General features: G+C 39.6%; 1 protein-coding gene across 1 annotated transcript in view; it reads left to right on the top strand.

Annotated features, from left to right (window-relative positions):
- Nucleotides 1–7,821: 7,821 nt before the first annotated feature.
- mtnr1bb (melatonin receptor 1Bb) overlaps nt 7,822–24,176 on the top strand; it is a 37,377-nt gene continuing 21,022 nt past the window's right edge. The window contains exon 1 of the mRNA XM_072375444.1: nt 7,822–8,952. Within this exon, the coding sequence (XP_072231545.1) occupies nt 8,745–8,952 (208 nt within the window). The 5' untranslated portion in view covers nt 7,822–8,744. The remainder of the gene's footprint in view (nt 8,953–24,176) is intronic.

Below are 24,176 nucleotides of genomic sequence, written 5' to 3' on the forward strand. Positions count from 1 at the left end.
CATGTCTGCAGACTGCGAAGCGAAATCGGGACACCCGCAGGAGACCAAAAGGAATACAGTGAGATCACCCAAACCCAACTCAGACAGCAGCATCCAAAGGCTGAATTATTAAACTCAGACCTTCAGTGCTGTGAATCAGCTCTGGGACACCTTTGCTGTCAGTTTTTAATACTTGACTGCCATCTATCCCAGTTGAATCATCTTGTAAACTCCCTTTCAAGGATTCAGGATTTTAAGTTATTTTAGGTCGCTGATGTAGCACAGTGTTACACAGTGTCTGTATACTCATATGACTTGTTGATGTGCACCATACAAGCAGATTCCATCTTAATTGGAAAAGGTATTTGTCCTAAGGGTGAGTTTGTTCCTGGTGTTCCCCAGCAGGCTAGATATAGCTCAAGGCAGACTGTGTCAGATAAATAATTCCCATAAGATGTTTAATCCTGTCAAGTCAGTCTTGTCACACCTCTTATATGTTTTTCTTTCCCTTCTCACTGGAATCTGGCAGATTCATTTAGCAAAGCTTAAGCTTGTCAATGTCCTGGGAAGACGTGGAGGTGTGAGACCGTCTTCTGGAATGTTAAATACATAAACTCTATGATCAGTTAAAAAATACATTGTATTTAGAAAACCATCTGAGATTATTTGAAAAGGCTGTTGTGATCATAGGTTAGATTGCTTTGGTGGTAAAAACTGCCAACTGCTAAGCAGATTTTAAGCATAATCCTTGCATTATGCCTTTTTGTTTACTACAGGAAGAGATTTCTTTGCTGACTTGAATAAATGTATCCGGCGCATTGTGTGTTGCTCTTTTTTCCAGTATGTTTGTTTCCGTACTGACTCATTGCTATGATTAAATCATGCATCTGTGATAAGATAAGTCTATTGCTGTCTGCTGTGAAATAATTATGTGAAACCAATTTAAGACTGTGTCCAGATCCTCAGTACATATGTCTAAAATGTTTGGAAATTAACACTTTTTTCATGATTGTAGCTATATATTGAAACATATTCACAAATGTAATTATGTAACGACTATGGGTTTAAGGTGCAGAATATTAGTTTTGATTTACAGGTATTTACATACAAATTAAAGGAATTCTTTAACAACAATGGCTTTTTTAATATGTAAAACCATCTTCATATAATCGGAGAAATTTTAATAACCATAAACAAAGTTAACTTAATTATCTTTAAATAGGTTTACTAAGATTTTTTGCAGACAATGAGCTCCTGAAAACTAGAACCCTGAACATCACCACATAGTGTTTCCTCTTGTGGTGCTTAGCCAGGCTGTTGCTGCAGCTGTCGTCAGTTGTTTGTTCATAGGCGTTTCTTTAGTTTAAGCCAAACCAAGAGAATTGCAGTTCGATCTGGTTGAAATTTCAGCCATTGCAGATTATTCCTCTTCTTTGCCTCTAACAACTCCGGTTGTTTTGTTGTATATTTTGACTCTTTGTGTTTATTGAGTAGCATGGTGCTATCAGCTTTTGCAGTCCTGCTATCATACCCACTATTGTCTTCCTTGGACGTACAACTCTTTTCATATTGAATGGGTATTCTGTTTTTTTTCTGAGAATCATGTTCCAAACTTTTGATTTGGCCACACTAATACTACCTTTGAAATCAATTCTAGATATTTTACCAGTTAAAAGATGAGGAATGAGGCCTTTTTTTTTTATCCCTTTCTATGCATCCTCAAAAGATGCTCATTCAATGGCCAATGTGCTTCATCTCCATACCCTGCGCTCAATCTATTCATACCAAGGAGACGCATCAAGGAATCTTTGTGGTTTTTGAGTACTCTTATCCCATCCCAACCCCTTGTGGAGTTTACACGCAAACTATGCTTGTTATCATCCGACCTCTCTCGTACAAACATCACCAGGTTGACTGTCTGCCAGAGAATTTCCCATGGCAACCAAAGATTCCCTTTATTGTGTTTTTTTTTCTCTGTCACGCACAACAGATTTTGCCCAATTAAGGGGCAAGAGGTGTGTGTGTATATGTGTCTGTGTGAGTAGAGCATGCATGTGTGTTCTTACAACTTTTGTGGTTTCGATGTGTGATATTTTTCTCTGAATGCCACAACATATCATACCTGCCCTCGAAAGAATTCATGTGTGGTGGATACAGTTTTATGCAGGGGGAGAGTTGTTTGACACAAGACACACTCACCCACCCTCTTGCATGTAAAATGTTATGGACATAAATTCAGATAACTCAGAGATATGTGGTGGCATGTATGCAAGTGTCTTGGGTTACAAAGAGAAACACATTTTAAGAAACATTTTAACTGGCAATTTGGACTGTCTGTTTGTCAAGAGTCGCAGCTATGGTTGTATGTCCATGAGGGCAATCGTTTTTGCCCGAGTTAGTGTTAAAGTTTTTTTAAGCAGTGGATATTCGTTTTGAATTAAATGCCACATATATTCTTTAGTTCATTCCTGTCTGTTTCAGTGCAAGAGATGGAAAGAGCTCATAGTTAAATGTTGGCCGGCTTGTTCCAGCTCTATTCTTTCTCCCAGCAGGGACCGTGCACCACAAAAGACTAAAACAGGTACGATGCAGACCTCAAGAGAGATGTATCTCTATTTTCCTCAGCCCAGAAAAATGCTATGCATTGCTATGTAAAATGGTTATAAGCTGAAGAAACTTGTCACTGCAGGAGACACTCTGAAACCTCTATTACCAACTTTACGGATGAAAAATAATCAGCTCGGTTTTGCTACCTAATGTGATCACAACACCTGAATTTATGTTTCCTACATTCCTGCTGCCTGTCACAACAAGGCAACAGAAAAGGAAATTTTATCAATTAGCATAATATGCTAAATATTTCTCAAGTGAAAACAGCCAGCGGTCGCTAAAAGGTGCAAGCAGCGTGTCAGCTTTCTCTGAATCTTCCTGTTTATTCATTTATTTTCTTATTTTTAAAAACAAAAAATTATGCTGATTCTCTTTTTATCTCAGGGCTTCATGGGACATTTCCCTCATAGGCAAAACCTTGCATAACACTACTTTCGCCTCCAGCTGAATGTGCGGTACACACAGAGAACCGACTACATGAAATGTAAACAGCGAACCACAGGTAAAACAGCCCTGCTGTTTGGTCAGAGTAAATAATGTGAGCAATATATTCATCCAGCTTTAGTGCTCATTAAGTTGCAATGAAAGAATTATGCAACATAACCCAATAACTTACATAGTCTCGCTATTTTATAATTAATGTATTCCAAGCGTGCTGGTTGTCCTAGTGACAAGCACGGGGTCAAACCAAAGGCACATACAAGGGTGAGTGTGGGGAAAATGAGACTGAGCAATAAACAGTGTGACTGTTGTGTTTATTTATCATGCATCAGATGAAACTGATGAGAATCTGCCAGTTGCTTTAGCTGTGCTGGCTTTTTAGTGGACCATCTGGCATTCACACCATAGAGTCAGCTAAACTACATAAAACCTTTGTGTACCCCATTTCCCTGCCATTTTTTTTTTTTTCTTCTTCACCTCATCTCTGCCCCATTTTTGTCAATGACCTCCTACAGATCTGGCTGAACACAACAAGGAAGAGGAGTCATGAAAAGAAGATGAAAGGATGTTACATAAAAGAGGAGCGGATTGAAAGATGGATCATGTAAGAAAGGCAAGAGATGAGCAGAGAAGTGGGAAAAGTACGAGAGATTACCATTCTGCAGTTCTTGCGGGGCAGCTGTGTGGTTGATTCTAAATCCATGCTGTTCTCAGTAACACCGGGATTACAAATGAAGCCGGACCTAATCTATATGCCTAACATCTGTCTCTGATGACAGAAACGCATGCATGCACAAAAGCAGACAGACATGCTGGTCACACATGACCAGAATGGTACTAATGTGGCCAGTGGCTGCAGCACTTTCATCACATATATTATTTAACACATTTTTAGAATGTTACATGTATGATGAGACACAGTGTGCCTACGCTCAAAATAAAGGGAAGGAGGAGAATGGAAAAATCATATGAGAAGTGGGGATGTCCATATACATGTATGAGGGTATAAATCCACACCAGAAAGCTTCCCTTCGCCATGTCTAGAGGAAGCTGCGTAACAGTCCTATCCCATCGCACACCCTCCCCTTGCCATTTGGAGATTATTACAAAGGCAATCCGCTGGCATATGCCTGCAAAACTGTTACGTTGGAGACAGGGAAGTTAACCATGCACTTTGAGTCCTTTATTGGATTTTCTTACATGATGAAAGCGTATAAATGCCGTAAGATTATTTCACATTTACACAGCATTAATATCCAGTAACTGCCACAAACCTTGGGACATTTCCCCTTACAACTACTTTATGCAAACCACATAAAGAGCATAGGAAAAGCTGAACCATACTTTTTGAAATATCTTCATTCTACCCTTCTATAATTCCAGGCTTGAGCTCTGATTTGCTGATTTGACAGTGACCTTCATTGTTGAAGGTGTTGAACTGTATTGCAATGTTCCCTAGTTTGTTCTGACGTTGTAAACAAAGGCTGCCTTAACTGAGGTGAGGCAGGATGATGGATCAATATACTGCGGAGAAATCTGGCTGCATCATGGGCCTGAAAGCACAGCTTGTTATCTCCTTTGCTTCTAAGAAATTGGTACACTGTCACCCACGAGATTGCTGAGATCTGACTTTGTTAAGAAGGAGGTCTGCTCTGTGTTGTGCTTTGATCATCAGGGATTTTTATGCTCACTGGCAAAATAAGCATGTAGATATGCTTAAGTTGCTATAACTTTTATTAGGCCCTTGTTTAACTGTTAAGAGACTGAAATGCCTTTCTTGGTAACATTTAGAGCCTATGGTATGATTTGAGTGTTAGACACAGTGTGAAACATAACACACTAGAATTGTGAGCCAAGCACACTCACTGTAAAAGGGAACTGGATAGATGGAACCTTTACCAGCAATATTGTCTACATATGAATTCACTATTTTTATTCCTAACACTGTCAACATAATTAAAAATCCATGAACGTAACACATCTACCGAAGGCAGACTCTCAACAGAAAACTTGTGTTTGTGCCAGCTTATCTGTTGTGATTTTAAAATGCAATCCAGTGACGTGAATTTAAAATCCAGATTACAACAAAATCTCTGTTCTTTGGCTTAGTACCCATTTCAACCAAATTCCTTATACTATCGCTGACCTTAGAGATGTTGTGCAACATTTTATGGGTTGGTCAACAAACCAAATTCATTCAAAACAATTACTCAACACACATATGAAAAAAAAAAACTGTTATAAAAAAGTTACGATTCCATCTCCTAATCACAGTAATCTAGTGAGTAATCATATAGACATATCTTAATCAAACATATGGTTGCACATATGGACATGTTTACAAATGTTAAGAATTAGATTTTTGTATTTTATTCATCTATGTGTTCTGTTCTATGTAATATTTGGTGTATCTCACACTTTGCACCAAGTCACTTTTCTTTGTGGAGCTTTATTGCAGTCAGTGTCTGCAACACAGCCAAATGCAAAGTTGTCAGTGCCCTCGATCTGCTCTCTGGCAAGCCTCTGCAGTCTGTTTACTTGTTCCTTCAGCAGTGTAGCCAACGCCTTCCTTTTATGTGGCCTTGGTGGAGCAAGAGCTCTTGATAATGGACCTTCTTGATGGGGGTGCAGAAACGGAGAGTTTGGAAGAAGAAGACTAGGACAAAAAACTTACTTTGTTAAGGTTTGCCAAGGTTGAAGGTAATGGCTCCTTGGCTGTGTTCGGTGCAGGGATTGGAATGTTCCCTTCAGAAAAAAAGAGGGTCTCGTTCAGGGGCTGGAGGGCCAGCAGTAATGTGCTCAAGCTTAAGCTGCACAGATCCATTCTTTCAATAACACAGCTTTAATATGACCAGTGTTTGTAAAGTGTATGTATATAAAGGCAAATAATGCAACAATGACATAACCTGTTCAGATTGGGAGCCTACATCACTAAAGAATAGCAGTAGCTACATTGGCATGCTGGGATACCTCCAACATTTGTGTTTCATGGTTTATGGATCTGAAAATGTATTCGACTTCATCTGGGATGTTTGACTGTTTAGTTCAATGTTTTGAAAAGCTACATAGGCAGTCCAGCATCAAAACAATAAAAAGAATGAACAAATTGCCATCTGTATCAAAGCACCCTCCTTTCACTTTCCTTTTGGCTTTCGTGTATCTGTCTTGGAGGAATTTCCACTCGCAGTTATCATAAGACATTTCGCCAGGAACTGAACCCCATTCGTGTCATTATACTCTTTTTGGGAAGAATTGTAGAAGTCCTGATAAACCCCCCTCAAAAGATGCATTCATGTTGTTGGTCTCTTTCCTCTTCTTGTCGTCTTCTTTGCCAGGTGTGGTTTTTTTTTGGTCACCTTTTGAAAGAGCAGTTAATACATGTAGATGCAGTCACACAAGCCAACAATGTACGTGCCCACGTAAAAATAAACCTTTAATAATTCAACATCTTTTAGTTGGAACTATGTTTCAGCAGTGAATTAATCAATATTCCTCACAATACGTTTGTTGCTGAGGCATTAGATGCCCTGCTGTGTCTGCAATACAAATATGGTTTCAAATGTTACATTATTCCCCAAAACACAAGGAGAGCCAAAACAGAAGTCCCGCTGGCCAGTTTCCCCTTGTTTTCTTTACACTCTGTTCTCCAGACATTTGTTTTTACTGGCACCATCTGGTGACTTCAATAAAACTCTCTGTGGAACAATGACTCCAGATAGCGAAGAATGACTGAGTTATCAATATCAATAACCCAAACTGTCATGTAGAGAAGACATAAAACATGGCCATATGGAGCACCAGGTTATTGCAAAGGATGGTGTTGATAGCCAGTTAATTTTCTCAGAATGTTATTTATACTAATTCATTTCACTCACAACATTAGACTTTACAGCTACACGGTTACTAAGTGGTTATTAAGGTTGGTGAAATTCCTTCAGAGCAGGAAAACACTCTCATCGCAGCGGCTATTAGATATCTACAATTTTCAACTGTAGACTGCTGTTTTGCACCACCAACACCACTGATTTTTCTGATGTATGGTATTGTGATGAATCTCTCAACTATTCAGTGGGTTTCCTTATAAGAAGATATAAGAAGCGCGTGTGAGCATGCCTATCCGGCTGACCTCGCCTCACAGACAGAACTGTCTGTCTCTTGGTCATCGCTCTGCTTTGAGGACTGACACTAGGCGGCTCTAATCTGTTCCTGCCGCTATGCTTGAGGGCATCCACTGTAGCCCGGTAGCAATGAGTAAAACAAGGGAATGGCGCGCCGCTGACCTCAATGTGTCACCACTGGCACTGACAGTATTGATGACTTATATGAATCCACTGGATCTGATGGAGAGGTTGACTACACTGTTGCCACAAGTAACCCATTTTAAGCATGAATGGGATTAAACTGCCACCTCCACTTGCTCTGTGTAGCTACGAATACGCAAAAATCAAGAAATGGCACCCTAGTGGAGAAATGCACACACTGCTAAAGGATTTGTCCAATCAATAGGGAATTTTACTTCCACAATCTAATTCCAGCTGTTTCGTCTCTCTCTCTCTCCCCCTCTCTCTCCCTCTTTCTCTCTCTCTCTCGTTTTCATTATTCCTCGCAAGGTTAATGCATATGTGCAGATTCAAATAAAAATACAATTTTACATACACATGTGAAACTTCAAAGATATACAGCAACAAAATGTCTGGTTTATTTTAGTTTCAAAATGTCTTCTAGCTCACCCGTGACAAATGCTTCACACGAGTCACAGTGTGCTGAATGGACCCGCCGCACCGACCCACCGCTGGTTGGACACTTAGAGCACTTCCCAGCATTGTGCTGAGATCAAAGGCAGATTCTGGGAGGTCACGCTGGGAATAGGCAGCGGGGGGAAAAAATGAGGAAAATCTTTGTTTGCACGCATAGTTGGAGATGAAGAGGAGCAGGCGATGACAGTAAAAGGACATTAAAACGGACACACACAGACATACACACGCGCGCGCACACACAGAGAGAGAGCCCAGTCGGAGGCACCAGCGGAGTCTCTCTTCGTCCGCACTCCGTGAATTTCTCCACATCCCGATATGTCTCACAGGGGGTTTCAGTGATATTTCGCCACAGTGCCGCCTCGCCACGCTCGGCTCCAACTGCGTCGTAGTCCAGTGCATGGAAAGGACGTCGCAAATCGTTAGAAAAAACAATTCGTTTCACCGCCTAGTTTCAACATAGCAAATTGAATCAGAAAGGTTCCCGTGGCGGCACAGTGGTTTGACATTTTCAAAGGAAATCGCCTTCTTTTTTTCCCCAACGTAGACAGATGCAGACGAAGGAGAGTTACACATGTCAACCAGTAAGCCAGCATCACTCGAAGAGGATGGAGACTTAAAATACGACTACCTTTTAAGAAACATTTTTCTAAAAGATCAACAACATACATCGCGGACAGGAGGTGTGGCACCGTGACGGTGTCCAAATTTCTGTCTCACATGGCTGGATGACTTTCGTGCGAAGGAATGTGAAAAAAAAAGAGCCAAGAGTCCGTGTAACTTTATACGTCACACGTGGTCACCGCAGCAAGTAATTATCGCCTTTAAGTAGCGGACTTTACCTGCGCTCTCGATGAACTCTAGGAGGTGCGCTCCATGTTTCATCCTGGACACACCGGTACCAAGGGTACCTGCGGGACATAAAACGCAGCTGGGACTTGAAAGCAGCTTGGTGCTGTGATGCCGGACACATTTACGCTCATAAAGAACCGGACAGAGCCACGGCTGGGGCAGCTGGAACGCACCCTGGCCACGGAGGGGACCGCCCGCCCCGCCTGGGTCATAGCAATCTTAGCCAGTGTCTTGATCTTCACCACGGTGGTGGACGTCCTGGGAAACCTGCTCGTGATCATCTCGGTGTTCAGGAACCGCAAGCTAAGGAACTCGGGTATGAAATCTCCTCCAACGTATTTTTTAAACACTTTATACAGGGGTAATCTACTTATTTAGGTTAAACTACATATTATGTGTAGCGTGGATTCTGTTAAATCTGGCTTTCCCTAAAACCTCTGAGCGCACTTTGGCCCATATAATCGCTGCCATCAGTGAAGCAAAACTTTTCACTTTTTATACAGCTTAGATAATAAGTTTAGTATTACCTGCTCCTATCACATCCAACAAGGCACGCAATTTAGACTACAGCATTTATATACACAAGGTTTTTAAAATTATTTTACTTCTTTGAGTCTAACCACATGGCTTTAACATGGAGTAGTTGACAATCATAGGCTCCAGCCACCTCCGCGACCCGACCGACGGATTAAGCGGGTGTAGAAAATGGATGAATGGATGGATGGATAGTTGACAACCTTATCCAAAACAACCAAGTGACTCATATTTTGCTGAGGGGCAAATACACGGTGCACACGAGAGCTGATGGACAGGTTGAAGTAAATCCACATTTCCAGTTAAATAATTGTGTGTTGAGGCAACTTCTTGCCACTTATGTCTCCTCAACTTGTCTCTGTTCCCTCGCTCATGCACTCTTAATAGGTTCAGATATAGTCTGAATCACATTTTTAGGCTACATTGAAAGAGTGTAAGCACAGGTGAGTGCTTTCTGAAAACATGGCTCTAATAGTGTTGATGAACTGCTGTCGGCATGTAAAATTGCCGAGGTCGAAGGTCGTAGAGAAGCATAACACCAGAGTGGAAGTAGCCACTCTTACAGTGAGATTTGCTTCAGGTAGAAACTGTATTTGTGGTTGTGATTCAATTTCCTTATGAGACATTTTAGATCTGTTGGATTAAAACCCCAAATTTGTACCACTTTATAATATTTTAAAAACACTTTTTTTGTGTGTTATTGACTGACAAATGCTTTCAGAAACATGTTTGTCAGCAGATTTTTTTTAATGCCCCAAAATGTGAACACATGTGAGACCAAAAGCTTGTCAAGGTAGATATTTTCTGCAGCAAGTTCTGCCATGCTGTGCTGACTGGCTATTTTGTGCTTTATCAAGCAGCAATTTAGGATAGAAAATATGCATTTATTTGCATATCATGTGAATCAGCAGCTATTTTTTTTTGGTCAGTTGGATGTAAGAGGGGATCTTTGCCTTGTTAGAGAATAGGGGTATACAAAGAAATAAAGAAAAGGAGGCACTGTCACTGAAGACATGATAAAACTGCCTCTGTTCTGCTCACTTGGGAAAACATTTTATTTGAACATGTTTCTTTCAGTCAGATGGACACAGTGATTGTTGGAGCATTCGATTGTAACCTTGATTTCAGACTCCTGCTCTCTAGTTTTTTTTTTCTTTTTACCAGCGTTTACGTAAGGTTCAACATAAAATGGCTTGTGAAAAGGATTGTCACTTAAGTGCAACTAACAAAATTAATACGTGCATCTGAAAAGCAGGACCCACCTGAGAAGTTGACTTTTATCTAGGAAACACAACCTACAAATATCCTTTTTTTTATCATTGTCTTTTTAAACTTTATGCACAGTGACAGACTTGAGCTAGCTGCCTTCAGAGGATTCTAAATCAAGTTCTAACACTTCTTGAACGAATAAGACGGAGATTAAAGCTTATTGCAGCGGTTGGAAGAGTTGGAAGTTTAATCAAAAGGTACGTTTAACACGCACATCTCATTTGGACACATGTATAACTTTGACAGAAACTTTTTGAATGTAAGCTAAGACAAAATACTATATTGAGCACAAACAATAAAAAAAAAGCCAGCTGCGGTGCTTGTGGCTGGTGTTTGAGGAAAGTGTGATTTTGTTGCGTTTGTGCTGATTTAGGACTACAACACCATCAAAGCACTCAACAAAAAAATTTGCATTACTCGACAAATAATTGACACGTTTATCTCATTCACAATTTAAAGAGCAATTATTTGCATCGATACACCTGACATATTCACTCTTTGAATACACGTCTACAATTTTCTACTTAAACCATCGACAATAGATAAGCCATTTTTTTCAACCAAGCTGCTTTGATCCTATTCAAAGCCTTTTTTTTTTAATTTTGATCTTTCCTTGGTCTCTTTAGTAAGAATATCACCGTGATATATTTTCTTGGGTGTTGTTTTCCACTCACATGGTTCACCTCTGCCTTAGAGCTGATCTGTCTCAACTCAAACAGCCCACTCAGCAGTTCAGAAACCACGCTGAAACCACAATCAGGAAACTAAAAGAAATGGCCACTGCAGATCGAAATGACCCACTCTACAGTTTAAATGGGAAAACACCTGACTTAACAGGAGTTTATTAACAGTCGCAGTGGGATCAAAGGGTAGCGTGTGATTACTCACCACTTTTGTCCCTGCCACGGCAACGTGAGAAGCAAACCTACTGCCGACAGTAATATCTCATCAGATGCAAGGTTTGAGCGGGATGACAGGCACTGCTTTACTCTCACACACCCACGCTCATAGTAAATAGTGTTGTCAGGCTCGTTATCACCCTCACGCTGAAATGGCATCAAGATATTTGTGATTCACAGAACTCTCAAGCAAGTTGGTCATGTAATCAAACCACTTCCTAAGTATCTGTGAGGCAGTGAGGCAATTTGTCCCCTGAAATGTGTTTTGTAAGCTATTCCAAAGCACCCTAACATCAATATGTGTGTACACACAAAAACGTACAGCAAAGAGCATATTCAGTTTAATACTTTTCATTCAATCTATAAATGTTATTGAGCTGCTGTGCTCATGTACAAATTTGTGTGTATGCATGTGACAGGCAGCGTGTACACTTGCATGGGGCAAAAGTTTCTGTCCCCAGAGATTTGTCTTAGAATACGCTTAGGTGTTTCGAGTCTTCAAAGAGAGTTAGACAGGATCACACATTACAGAGACTCTCTTCAAAGAGACTTTATTTACATCATATTCCCCCTCCCTCCCCCTCTCTTTCTCCAGCTTTTTTTTCCCCCAAAGTTCTCTGCCTGCACAAAAATAATACTTAAGATATTTCTCAGTTAAGACTGAGACTTGAAAAAGAAATTGCTCTTGACTCAGTTCAAAGTTAGGCATTTGCTCATTTGCCGTCATCAGTACCTCTATCCGTGGTGCTGAAATTTTTTAAACCAGCCTATTCATCGATCTGATGCTGTGCTGCTGAAACACTAAAACCTGAATCGCCACCTTGTGTGTAAATGTGAGCTTGTGGACTTATGTAGACATTGAAGGCCAGAGCAAGAACACCGTTTCAATGTCTGCCCCCAGACAAAGTACAATCCAAAGGAACATCAGGGTTTTTTCATTTATCTATTTTTTTTTTAATTCAGATTTATTCATTTTCACTTCAGAAGTTGTACTTAACAGGTTGAAGATGAGTATTCAGCCATTAAGAAAACTGAAAACTGTTTTCAGTTTTTCATTCATCAAACATTAAATTATTTTAAGATGTGAGGCCCTTGTGGTCGTGGGAGAGCAGTTGGATTTTTGCAGCTTTTTGGCCAGCTCCCGAGATAACCGTGTAACCGTCCAGTGTCATCTGAAGTGGGAACAACCCTTTTTCGGGAAGCAATTTGGTGAATCGTGTCATGCAGAATTAGCTTTTTACACAACCTTGCAATAAAAAAAACAAACAAGTGATCACCTTTGATTTGGCACAAAGATGCAATGAAGACTCAAAACAGGTTACACTGCATGAAGTCAAACTCTTCACTTAAAGGGACCTCCATCAACTGGAAAGATATACATGAATTGACTTTGATGGATTTTGGCATCACATGATTAAATTAACCTTTGAAAAAAAAAGCATCAGTGAATCACATTTATAAATGGGACTGTGAATATACACTCACAAACTAAATGACTCCCTCCGAAATTTATACAAAAATACCATAGTTTTATTAAGGAGAAAGAATAGGGAAAATAATAGCCTGGCCATGTATGTCCCCTGACTTGAGTATTTGAAAGTGGAAAGCAGTAAACCTCCCCTACAGCAAAGAGCAATAGAAAAGAACAATCTGTGAAGAAAGGCAGAACATCTCTCTACAGATTTATGAAAGACCGCAACCCTCCATGCCCGGGAGGACTGAATCTGTCATCAGAAATAAAGCTGGACATATCTAGTAAATAATAAAATAATGAAATGAAATAATGAAATCTCAGGAATGTAGGGTATAACATGCAGCACATGGCTTTTCTTAGTTTAGCTATATCCATCTATCCACAGATCTCCCTACATTTGACTTTTTTTTGTCATAGTGGAAACACATCGAGGCAGTATGGTACATAACTTTGACTGCAACGGACAGTCAGTCCAGTTGACGGCTCCTAAAAAGATTTTTTTCATTTATTCCCAAAAGTCTGTTACAGAGTTTTGACTTGATGTATTGTATCATAGAATAGTTGCGCAGATGGGCTGAAGTGAATTCTAGTCCCTCACAGCTGAGCTGGAATGTCAGCTTGAACGCTGCTGCTCCAACTGCATATAGAGTACCTCATCCTTATGTTTCTGGGAGTTTGGACTCCCAAGATGAACTAATCAAGTTTGGCCTGCCAAGAATACCGTTCTAAACTTGGCATTCAAAATGTTTAGAGAGACACCATGTCTCACCTCTCTTCGTAGTGCTGCAACATTCAAAATCTCTCTGTCTCTGTTTGGACCTCTCTGTTTCACCCAGTGGGCCTCTGTGTCATCTGCCACTACTTTTAATTCTACTTGAGCTATGTCCTCACTTAGGTTCAGCTGGCTGTTTTTACATTCTTAAAGCAAGTGTTTGAAATATGAATACAGCATAGAGAGCAAATGTGCTCATGCATATTTCTAGGCTGGCAAAATAATGCTTGAGAGGGGCAACTTTTGAAAGCCCAGGCACTTTGGTTTGTGAGCGCATTTGCCATGATATCTGAAAATGCTCTATCTTTATGGTTATGATTATGGACTTCACTAGTGGGTTTGACGACACTGAAGGTATGTAACTGTCATGGTTTTGCGAATGTGAAATGAGTAAATGTGAGAAGATTGTGACAGAGAGATGACTCAGGGCAAGTCGCTAATGGGCAACCTCAGTGTTTTAGTTTATTGGACAGTCTCTAAGTCTGTATTTCACATCTTTACATTTTAGGCATTCAGTCGACAGCATTAATCCGCATCTCCCAATGAATAGGCATGGGGGATTTCTGTGTCTCGCTCAAAGACATTTTGACAGGACATTCAGTGTTGGCAGACTATTGCAAGCAGTCTCTCTGAATACTAACGCCCACCCTGCTGCCCTGTCTTTCCTGATAATTGTTACCAGATGTACATTAACTGTCAGTCATAACTGTGGGCATTTAACACCTATGACACAGAGTGATTTTAGGAGAATTGAGACTGACATTTCTGCTCTTTGAACAAAGAGGAAAGAAATAGTCTTCCTGTTACACATTTGTAAGTGGTTTGTTAGATAAAGGTCAGGAAGATTTTAGCGTAGCTTGATATAATTAAACCTATTGTGTAATTTTACCAATATGACAAACAACTTGACAAACGTTCTTCCATTCTACTTGTACTTGATAATGATTTGTAACTTATGGGCAGTTCACTGTTCAATTTAGTGATGCAGAAATGACCTTCATATCAATAATTCATTGAAAAAAAATTGGAAAACACAGTTTTAAATATTTTTGCCCTATTCTTTCCCTACGTGCCTATACATAACATGCAAATAGCCTAAAGTTTGCTGAAACTAAGACTTTTATATCTTTAAAAATGATCTTACCTTGATCCACTATTTCTTATCTACTGTTTAGTCTAGAATGGATCTTGATATTCTCTTCTTCACTTTTATGATATAGCTTTGCTGTTCATTCCCCACCATGACCCAGTAGGCATCCTCAGATCCTTGGCTCATTCTGGTTTCTACGAAAATTTATGCTCAAGACCAAGGTTATTATTATTTTTTTCAGATTTTTTAAATTTATTTATTTATTTTCTTTTTTTGCCAGAGGGCCACTAGACTGTTTGATTTTAATTCATTAAAATCAAAACAGGAGGTAGGCAAGCTGAACTGTCAGATCAGTCAGATTTTCTTTAATCCTGAAGAGCTTTCTCGGCTTTCTGGTGCACAGTGAAGTTTTCCATACCAGACAGCTGAAGGCAGACTCATACCATCCACCCAACAGCCTTATTGGAGCCGTTTTATGTGCATAACAGAGAAGATGGAGAAAAGCAGGCAGAGAGGGAGACTTCACAGTGCAGATGAAATAGCAATAGAGGAATGTTAAGCTGTGGCTCAAAAAGAAAAGGGGAAGAGATTAGACGCAGGGGCTCTGTTGCTAGTTTGATTTGAATTAATCCATTTACTTGATATTGAATCATTTGGAATCACGCATGAAAATTGCATTTGACATCCTATTATACATCTCATTGTGACAAATATTAGCCACTCAGTCTAGTTTCATCGTGTCATTTCATGTAGAATCCATAGGGGAGCAGATTTACTACTGATCTTCAATGCATTGGAGAAGAGTGTCTGTGGGGCTTTGGTGGATTTTCTGGGTGTGTTAGGCTTTGCCATATAATTCTTCCATCATCTGGCATCATTTTTGTCTTAGCAAGTATTTAAGCAGAAGTGAAGGTTGGACATGATTGCTGGGGGTGTTTTCAGCAGCATTAAGTGCTCTGGGAGTCTACTTCTTCCTGAGCTCTGCCCAGGCACTGCCCTGTATCTTTTTGGTGAGGCATGACTTCTGTAATTCCCTTGAACACAGACAGCTGGATAAAGGAAACAGGATGAGCTCAGACCGGCTACAGTAGATGGAGTATAGAGAGAGAAGTGCAAAAGGAAAAAATAGTTCGGGAACAGATAAAAAAATGCCAAGGATACAGGCTATAAAATACAGAATGACAGCCCAAGTTTTAGATAAGAGATGAGCCTGACTACTATGAAAAGAAGGAGACTGATGCTGTGTTACAGAGGTGCTGTCAAGACAAAGTAAGACCTACTGTCATGTGTCATCACAATCACCCATTTGTTATCAGTACTTTAGTGCTGAGATGGGAGATGATTCAGAAGCACAAGTTTGCACATACTCGCACACACACACACCAACTGACAGAACAATTTCCTTTTATCTCAATAACCATGAACGTGATAGACTGGCCCATTTAATCTGAAAAGCAAGTGATTGGAAATTTCATTCCTTCATTCCTTATCAAATTCCATAGCACCTCCTGTATCTGGCGGTATCCATAATACATGCATTGTGATCATTTGAAGTGCATTATGTAACAATTTCTCAAAACCCTCAGGCGGCAGTGGGTGAAGAGGTGGAAGAAGCAAGGGATTTTCTGCAAGAGAGGGAGTAGAAAGAGAATGAAAAGAGAAGGGAGGTGAAATGGAGAAGATGTGCAAAATCAAGGTCAACCTAGGATGAGAAAATGGGAATAAGATAAGGGAGGAAGGAAGGTGTATTGGGGTGTACACAACAGTACACAAACAAACAAAACAGGGAGTCAGGATGTTTGTTTCAGGCAGACACGGAGAGACAGAGGAGCAGGATGGAAGTCACTTCCTAATCCACTCTTGAATACAACCCTGTGGAGATTTGGATAAAGATGGTCATTGTTGATATTGGTGCAGAGGCCAAATGTGCACAATGTGAGTCTTGGAATGTTTTCATTGCTGTCTATTTGTCAGGATTCAGCAAAAACTGTCAAGCTGAAATTCATGAAACCTGAAATGAATCGTGGAGGGAAAAAACCCTTTTAATGCAGGTGCATATTCTGATCAATTTCTTTCAAACTTTTAGATAAATCATCAGTTTTTAACATGGATTGCACACATCCAACTGTGTTTACACGGGTATTGTAAATAATGTTTGAAGTTAAGTCTCTTGAAGCACAGCTCAAAACAAAACCTTGATATTTCTTTTTTATTCTGCTTGTTTTCGTTTTTTTTTTTACAGAAAATATTACCTTCATACGAGCTTGCTCTCTGAGCAAACCTCTGGAGTGTCTCTGAAAATGTGCAGCTTAAGCCATTCTCGCGTTGTATTGTGTTGTATTGGTATTCATGACAGCATGCTTAGCCTCAAAGAAAATTTGAAAATGAAATGAGTTTGGTTTGCATTCAACAAGTTCTCTGTTTGTTAGACTCCAAAGTCATGTTGAATACAGTTTTCGATCTCTTTCAAAGGATTAAAGAAATGTGTGACAAGGAAACCAAAACGGTGTTTGATTTATTGCAAATACCTTGAATTTAATTCTGAATCAAAAACCTATTGATTTCAACTCATACATAGATTAGTATGTATGACTCTAGGAGAAGATATTTAAAGTTCCGGAGGTAAAATGTGAAGTAGATTATTTCATACATAAATTCATTTTCCCTCTTTTTTACCGTTTTGAAATTTCTGCAGCGAAATGGGTTTAGAATGAGAATGAGATGAACGAGATGACAAATGAGTTCTAAAAGCATGTTCACTTCAACACATTTCAGAAGATTATTTTTGCATTACCTGACTCTGTACAACACGTTTGGACAGCAAAGGTTATATTGAACTGTGGATATTTGTTATCAGATGAAACAAAAACGAAACAATAATCAAAGTAACTCTCCCTCCTCAGATGACTACATTTTCTTCTGTTTCTGTTCATCTGCTTCACTCCTCATGATCAGAGCACGTTTGCATCCCTGGCAAGACTTGGCAGCTGTTTGAGTGCTCAGATTCTGGGAATCTAAAATGGCAATATTTCTCTGATCAAACACAAAATGCCCAAAGAAATTAAAGCCCTTCAAAGGCTGCAGTCAGTCAGCTGGATGTAATCGTGTAAGTAGTGATGTGGAGAGACAAAGGCAATATTTTACGTAATGAGGAAAGTTTTGCCGGAAAGACTATCTTTGCTGGTTTCAAAATCAATATGTCAATAAGCATTTGTCTTATTGTGCAGTACAGCATTAATGTATACTTTTATTTTCACAGTGTTCACCGTTATAATGATGAGCTAAGACAGCTTTCTGATTTAATCATCTGATTTGCTTTACAGTTCAGTGTGCACTTCAAAGGTCAATCTCCTAGGACTTACCAGACTTAATGTTTTCCTACTGCACTCAGTAGAGATGCCAGTAAGCCACAGAATCCCAACATTATGCAAGTCCAACAAAAACAGTTACAAAAAAGATGATATACTTTATGATAATCCCAAACATTTAAAAGGATTAGCTTTTTTGCCCATATTTTACAGTAAATTTCCTTTCTAGACCTTGATCTGTTGCAGAAAAACGAGTCTGAACACCGAGTGAGGTGAATCTGCTGATGAACCGCACAACCTGGTGCCGTCAGATCGAGCACCGTGGCACTTCTGATGTGAAAAAAATAGAAGGTAAAATGTGGACAAGCTCCTGTGTCGTGCATTCTAAATGTTAGAGATGGGGGATATGAAAGATTTGGCTCGCCTGAGGCAAAGCGTACACAAAGTCCATTCTGAATGTGAACTGCCCTGACCTCAGTTCATCCCCACATTCAAACAAAAGCTTGGCAACAGATGACAGCACCTTCAAAAACGTGTATCTTTTGTAATCTTGTGATGTGCACAAATAGTCCCTCGTATGGTATTTGCTGTAGAAGATATTCAGTAGATTTCATCTGGCTTTGAGAGACAGATGAAGCCGGATTAACAGCTTTGCAAAAGATGAACAGTTGGGTGCAATGTCTTTATTGTCCTGGATTGTTTAGTTGATTTCTTAAACTTCTGAAATGCATTGGAAATTGAGGAAAGTTTCATCGTCCTATACAGTTCCATAGAATTAATAAGTAGCTATACCCATGTCTTTTTTCTTGCGTGTAAATATTCAACAGTGAGTGGTTTCACAATGCTCAGAGCAGGATTTTATTATTTTTGTAAAATTACCTTTCCATAGCCGAGTGGTTAGGGAGTACACCACATGGGCACATTTTCTTTGAGCAGCAAGTACTTCATCGGATTCCCAGCCAGCTCAACCATTTGCATATTTTTTTTTCTTATTTGCTGTTTTTCCTCTGTTATTGTCAAATAACAGCATCAAACCACCAAAAACAGATCTTTTAAACCTAAGAAAGGTTTACATGTATAGTTTATTACTGCTCATAAATATTAATAGTGCCAAGCAATGACTAAACACTGAAGATTACCTATGCAAACACTATTCAAATCTATGTATATTTATCTACTAACGTTAGTGCTTTTTCACGTCTATAGGCACTTAAAGAAAGTTAAATAAACTCTTGTTGAACCTGAATGAACATTTTCCACCGCCTCCTGTCCAGCTCGGGAGAGGAAGTCTTATGATTCTTCCAACAAACTTCCCACTCCCAGCACAGACGTGGAGATGCTGCTCAAGAGGCTGCTGTTCTGTCTGAAAACACATTAATTACAAGAGCATCAACTCCGACCAGACACGCGCCTTGCTAAATGTGCCTCTGCTGCTACTTACAGAGCCAGGAAGTGTAATCACAGCTAATAGAAAAACAAATTTGTACTCAAAAGTCTGGTGGTGAAATGTATTGACAGTCCTAAGCATTTTTTTTTGGCTGCGTTTACTTATGTGCACTCATTCTTGAGGTCTCGCTAAAAAAAACAGTGCCAGAGTAGCACTGCTAACGTGGCAGGCATGAGAGACACAAATGGAATGGTCGCTGATCATTTTCTGAAAAATTGATGCCTGGCAATGCAGGAGCAGCAAAGAAATGTGCATATGATAAAGTGATTCATTAATCAGGCATTGCATTTTGAACTGCACTCGGAAGAAAACATTACAACCTCCAGGCTACAGATATTGAGGATTCGTCATAGCTGTTGAATCCTGCAATTCATAGGGAGAAAATCTAAAGATAAATGTAAGCCTACCCTCTTTTCTAGCTTGTTTCCATGTATTATTCAAACTGGTGACATGTTTGTAATGTCCTCTGTCACAGTTAGCCTGAGGTATAACTAAACTAAGCGGTTGCTTATGATGCCCCAGCAACCACCGGGCGACAAAGAGCGACAAAGGAAACAAATGGAAATGTTTTTTTGATCATTTTGCCAGGAATATCCTTCAGAAATAAATTTAGTTGCCATACTGTTCTTTATAATGATTTACAGCATTCTTTAACATACACATTGTCCCCTTGCTACACCAATCAGAAAGACATATAGCAGTTATTGGGTAGATAAATAGTCTTTATTGTCCCAAAACAACAAATTTGTTTTCACAATATGCACATATTCTCATCTCACTGGGAAAGAGCACATAAATTCAACATATAAAACCGCATATACAGCCGCCAGCAATATTATGCAACTCCCACTGCACTGGATTCCCCATTTAATGGGAGTGAAATAATTTTACTGGCAACTGTACCCAAAACATATCTCCAAATGCATACACTGATCAGCCACAGCACCAAAACATCTGGATGATTTATAGGTTTCCTTTATGGTGCCAAAAAATCTCTAACCTGTCAAGACACATGCTCAACGTGAATTGTGAGTGGGAGCCTCCACGCATCCGAAGGATATTTCCAGCACATCCTACAGTTGCTTAGATGCATTGAGATCTAGGGCAAGTCAACACCTTTACGTAAGTATACAGCATCATCAATCCATTAAAGCGAGGCCATTCAGCCTTTTAGGAGCCAGCCTCTTTTCCATTAATGTTCTTTTCCTTGATTAAGGCGTACCAGTCAAGATATGATGGAAAGACCAGTGGTTTTTCAATATTTGACTAAAAGGCGCATAATGAGCTAGAATGAACTTGTTCCAGATCATTTCTACCTGTTCTATGACCTCCTTTAATGTTTCTTTGTTCATGGCACACAGTGTTATGCGGTGCTATAAAGTGCTGGAATATAGACCCAGCAGCCTTCTGAGCAGATGCATACATATTCCTGCATTTATCAGTTTTGTTGATTATGATCAAGATACTCAAAATCAAAGTATGTTTTGAAAAAAAAAATGAATAAATGCATAGCGTACTTTATTTAATCATTTTCACACATTGATGAAAGCAAAGTTGCCAGCAGAGGCCAAGTGACAAAAATTAACATCACTCTAAAGGTAACTTCAGCAACTAGTTAAAAATAGGGAGAAAAGAAAAAAAAAAGAAGAAGCTTCAAAACATCCAGCAACAACATGTCATACACCTTAAAGAGACTAAGAAAACAGGCCAGGAGCTGTGTGACAAATTGTGGTGTGGGAGCAACACCTAAGATATTGTAAAATCGTACTTTGTGTCAGTTTGTGACATGGGTGAGAACAGAGTTGGTGAATGTGTAGTCGTCTGCGTCGAGGCCTACACAAAAGTTGAGCAAAGATTATGTGAGATATCAGATTGAGATGGTGCGAGACACTTTTTCTTCTTTTAAGCTATCTTCTGCATTCAGGCGCAATGATGCATGACCCGTTAACTGCTGACAAGATTGTTGTTCAATGCCACTAGAAAGAGCTGTGTTCACCTCACATTCAGTTTAAAACGGTTTCATTTAGAATTAATACAATGGAAAATAGGAACGCCACTCATTAGAGCGGTCATTGTAACGAGCGGTCTCATGCACAGCACCGCCAGCCGATGCAGCGGTTATGTGAAACACGTTGCTGGATCCAAACAGCTGAGAATACCACTCTTCTGTTTAAGCTTGTTATACTTGTGAGGGTTTAATTGTTCTACAGTAACAGAGTAGCTGTTAGCTACTTGAGAAAAAAAATGTGATGTTTACTTCACCTCAGGACACAGCCAGTGCTGTTTGTAAGAAGGGAAGATGCAGCAGAGTAACTAGGTTTCCCTTAACAACATGTCATTTCGCCTTAAACATTCCAACGAAAAATCATACAGCATTGTGTCAGAATGGCAGCGGATGGGAGCAGTTAAAAAAAATATCAATGTAGGGTCAGACAGAGAAGAAACTACAGTACAAACACATTTCTCTTGTTCATTTGGTCCAAACACCTAAGAAAAATACAGATGCTCAGGGCTGCAGCTAATTATCACAGGGAAAAAAACCTGGAAACAGAAAAGTTTGAACAGTGCTGTTCAATTTGATAACGCAACCTGTCTGATTCTCCTGAACAACTGATCAGATGTCAAATTAACCTTGCGCTGCTTTGCATGTCTGTCTGCTAATGTGACATGTGCCACATTGTGAGTGATACATAGACATTACTCGGTCCAACCCAGTCAGATTTTTGGCACAAAAAGTTATGGAACAGAACCATGGGGGTAAATCACACATGACATTGATGGGGATTTTGTCATGTTCATCAAACCGTTCCCTTACTGTTTTTACAATGTGGAGGGCAGCGTTATCCGACTGAAAATGACCACTGCCATCATGAAGGGGTGAATGTCTGAATTTGCAAGTTTCAGCCTCAGAAAAACCAGGATGTCCTAAGGTTTCTCATTAGAGCAATGCTCCACTCCACTGGCACAACGCATACATACACACAGTCATCCGCATTATGTAAGATGTGATTAATTAGAGCACATTTCTATCACAGAACCTCAGCAATTTGTTTTACTGTGGCTGGATTTCCATTCACTAGCAGAGCAAATCTGAAGCAGTCTTATGAAAAAAATGCAATTCCATTAAATGGTCTGCTGCAAATAAACTAGCAGAGTAGTGTCACCAGAGAGTTGCAGTATAAGCTGCATTACTAATGGTTGTCCTGAACATAAGCGAACCTCATGGAGAAAAAAGCAACAGCTGCTGTGGATCTCTACAAGAGGAAAATAGTGAGAGCTATTTTTCAGGAGCTACTTTATTCTCTGGAAATATCTATTATATTTGTCGGTTTCGACCGGAAACAGCTAGTGAGTCGCGTCACATCACTTTGCTTGGATAGATGGGATTTTCGGTGTTATTTCCATTTACCCTAATGCCCATTGTGTCTTATAAACAGGCAAAATGACCTCAATTTGCACATTAGTGAGAGCATTTACATATTGTACCATTTCCATTCACAAGTTCTTGTCACGTCTTCTAAATGTAAATCAAAAATGGCAGAAGAATACTGGCTAATGCCTCCTCTTAGGGAGCAACCCAGCCTTAACTCCCGGAACTCTTCAGTGAGCTTTGGCCACCTGTGAACTTGTTGCTGGTTCACCAGTTGTCTTTCCTTGGACCACTGCATAATTTTGTGACCATGTTATCTCGCAGATCTTTATACTTGGCCATTATTTCTTCTTCCAACTCAAACCTCATACTTCAAGAACTGATTTCACTTGCCTCCATCATATATCCTAAGCATTGCAATAAAAGTAATCAATGGTATTCGCTTCAACTTTCTGTAGTTTTGATGTTGTGGCCCTGACTCATGCACTGAGTCATGCAGAAAGAGACCCAGTATGATGCTGTATTGATAGCTGCTGTGGCACAGACAGTAAAACTGTTAAAACTGGGCTTTGTCCATTTGTAAAGTCGAGTGTTGCCAGATGGGAGACGATTGAAGTATAGGTCGAGGGAGTGATCACTGTCATGAAAATGGTGTGTTAAGCATCTCGCACTCTGGTGATGGGAGGTGAGGTGTCGGGAGTAACGAGACCCACGATCTTAGCCACAGTGTGTTGATCTTGTTTTTATTACATACAGTCAGCGTGGTTTCTGTGTATGAAAAGCTTCATTATGCTTTTGATTTAGATCTAGTAGAGGTTTTATTTTCTCCCTCAATTGTTTTCATTTACCTATTTCAAGTAAATACAAAACAAATAAAGCTAAAGGTTTTACGAGGGTAATTTTCTTTCTCGCAATTTAATGGTTGTTGCTTTTCTTGCTGCAGTTTTACATTGTTAATTTTTCTTTAGGGAATGACATCAACGTTTTATGAGAGATTTTCAGAAGAGCGATAGAACAATAGAGTATATTAAAGGAGTTTGATTTTGTTTTTCATTCCCTTCTTTACTTAGCTGGCTCAGACTTTATTGTCTTACAAAGCTTCTAAAACGTCTTGTAATACAATGAAGTAAGTCACACTAAACATTTATTGAAACCTTGGAAGATTCTGTTGATAAAACTTAGATCTTTAGTCCCCTCTTACTAGAATGAACCTTAGATTTTATGTTTTGATGAGTCAAAGAGTCCCATGAAAAAAATAACACAAAAAGACATAAAGCAAAGATGCAGCTGACATTACTGCATTTCATGGTGGAATACCAACTAGCCTGGTTGGTGAGAGGCATGCCTGATGAGGGCAGAACAAAAACTCACTAGCTG

Source organism: Leuresthes tenuis, unplaced genomic scaffold (assembly GCF_036924035.1).
Source record: "Leuresthes tenuis unplaced genomic scaffold, fLeuTen1.0.hap1 SCAF_21, whole genome shotgun sequence".
Lineage (NCBI taxonomy): Eukaryota > Metazoa > Chordata > Actinopteri > Atheriniformes > Atherinopsidae > Leuresthes > Leuresthes tenuis.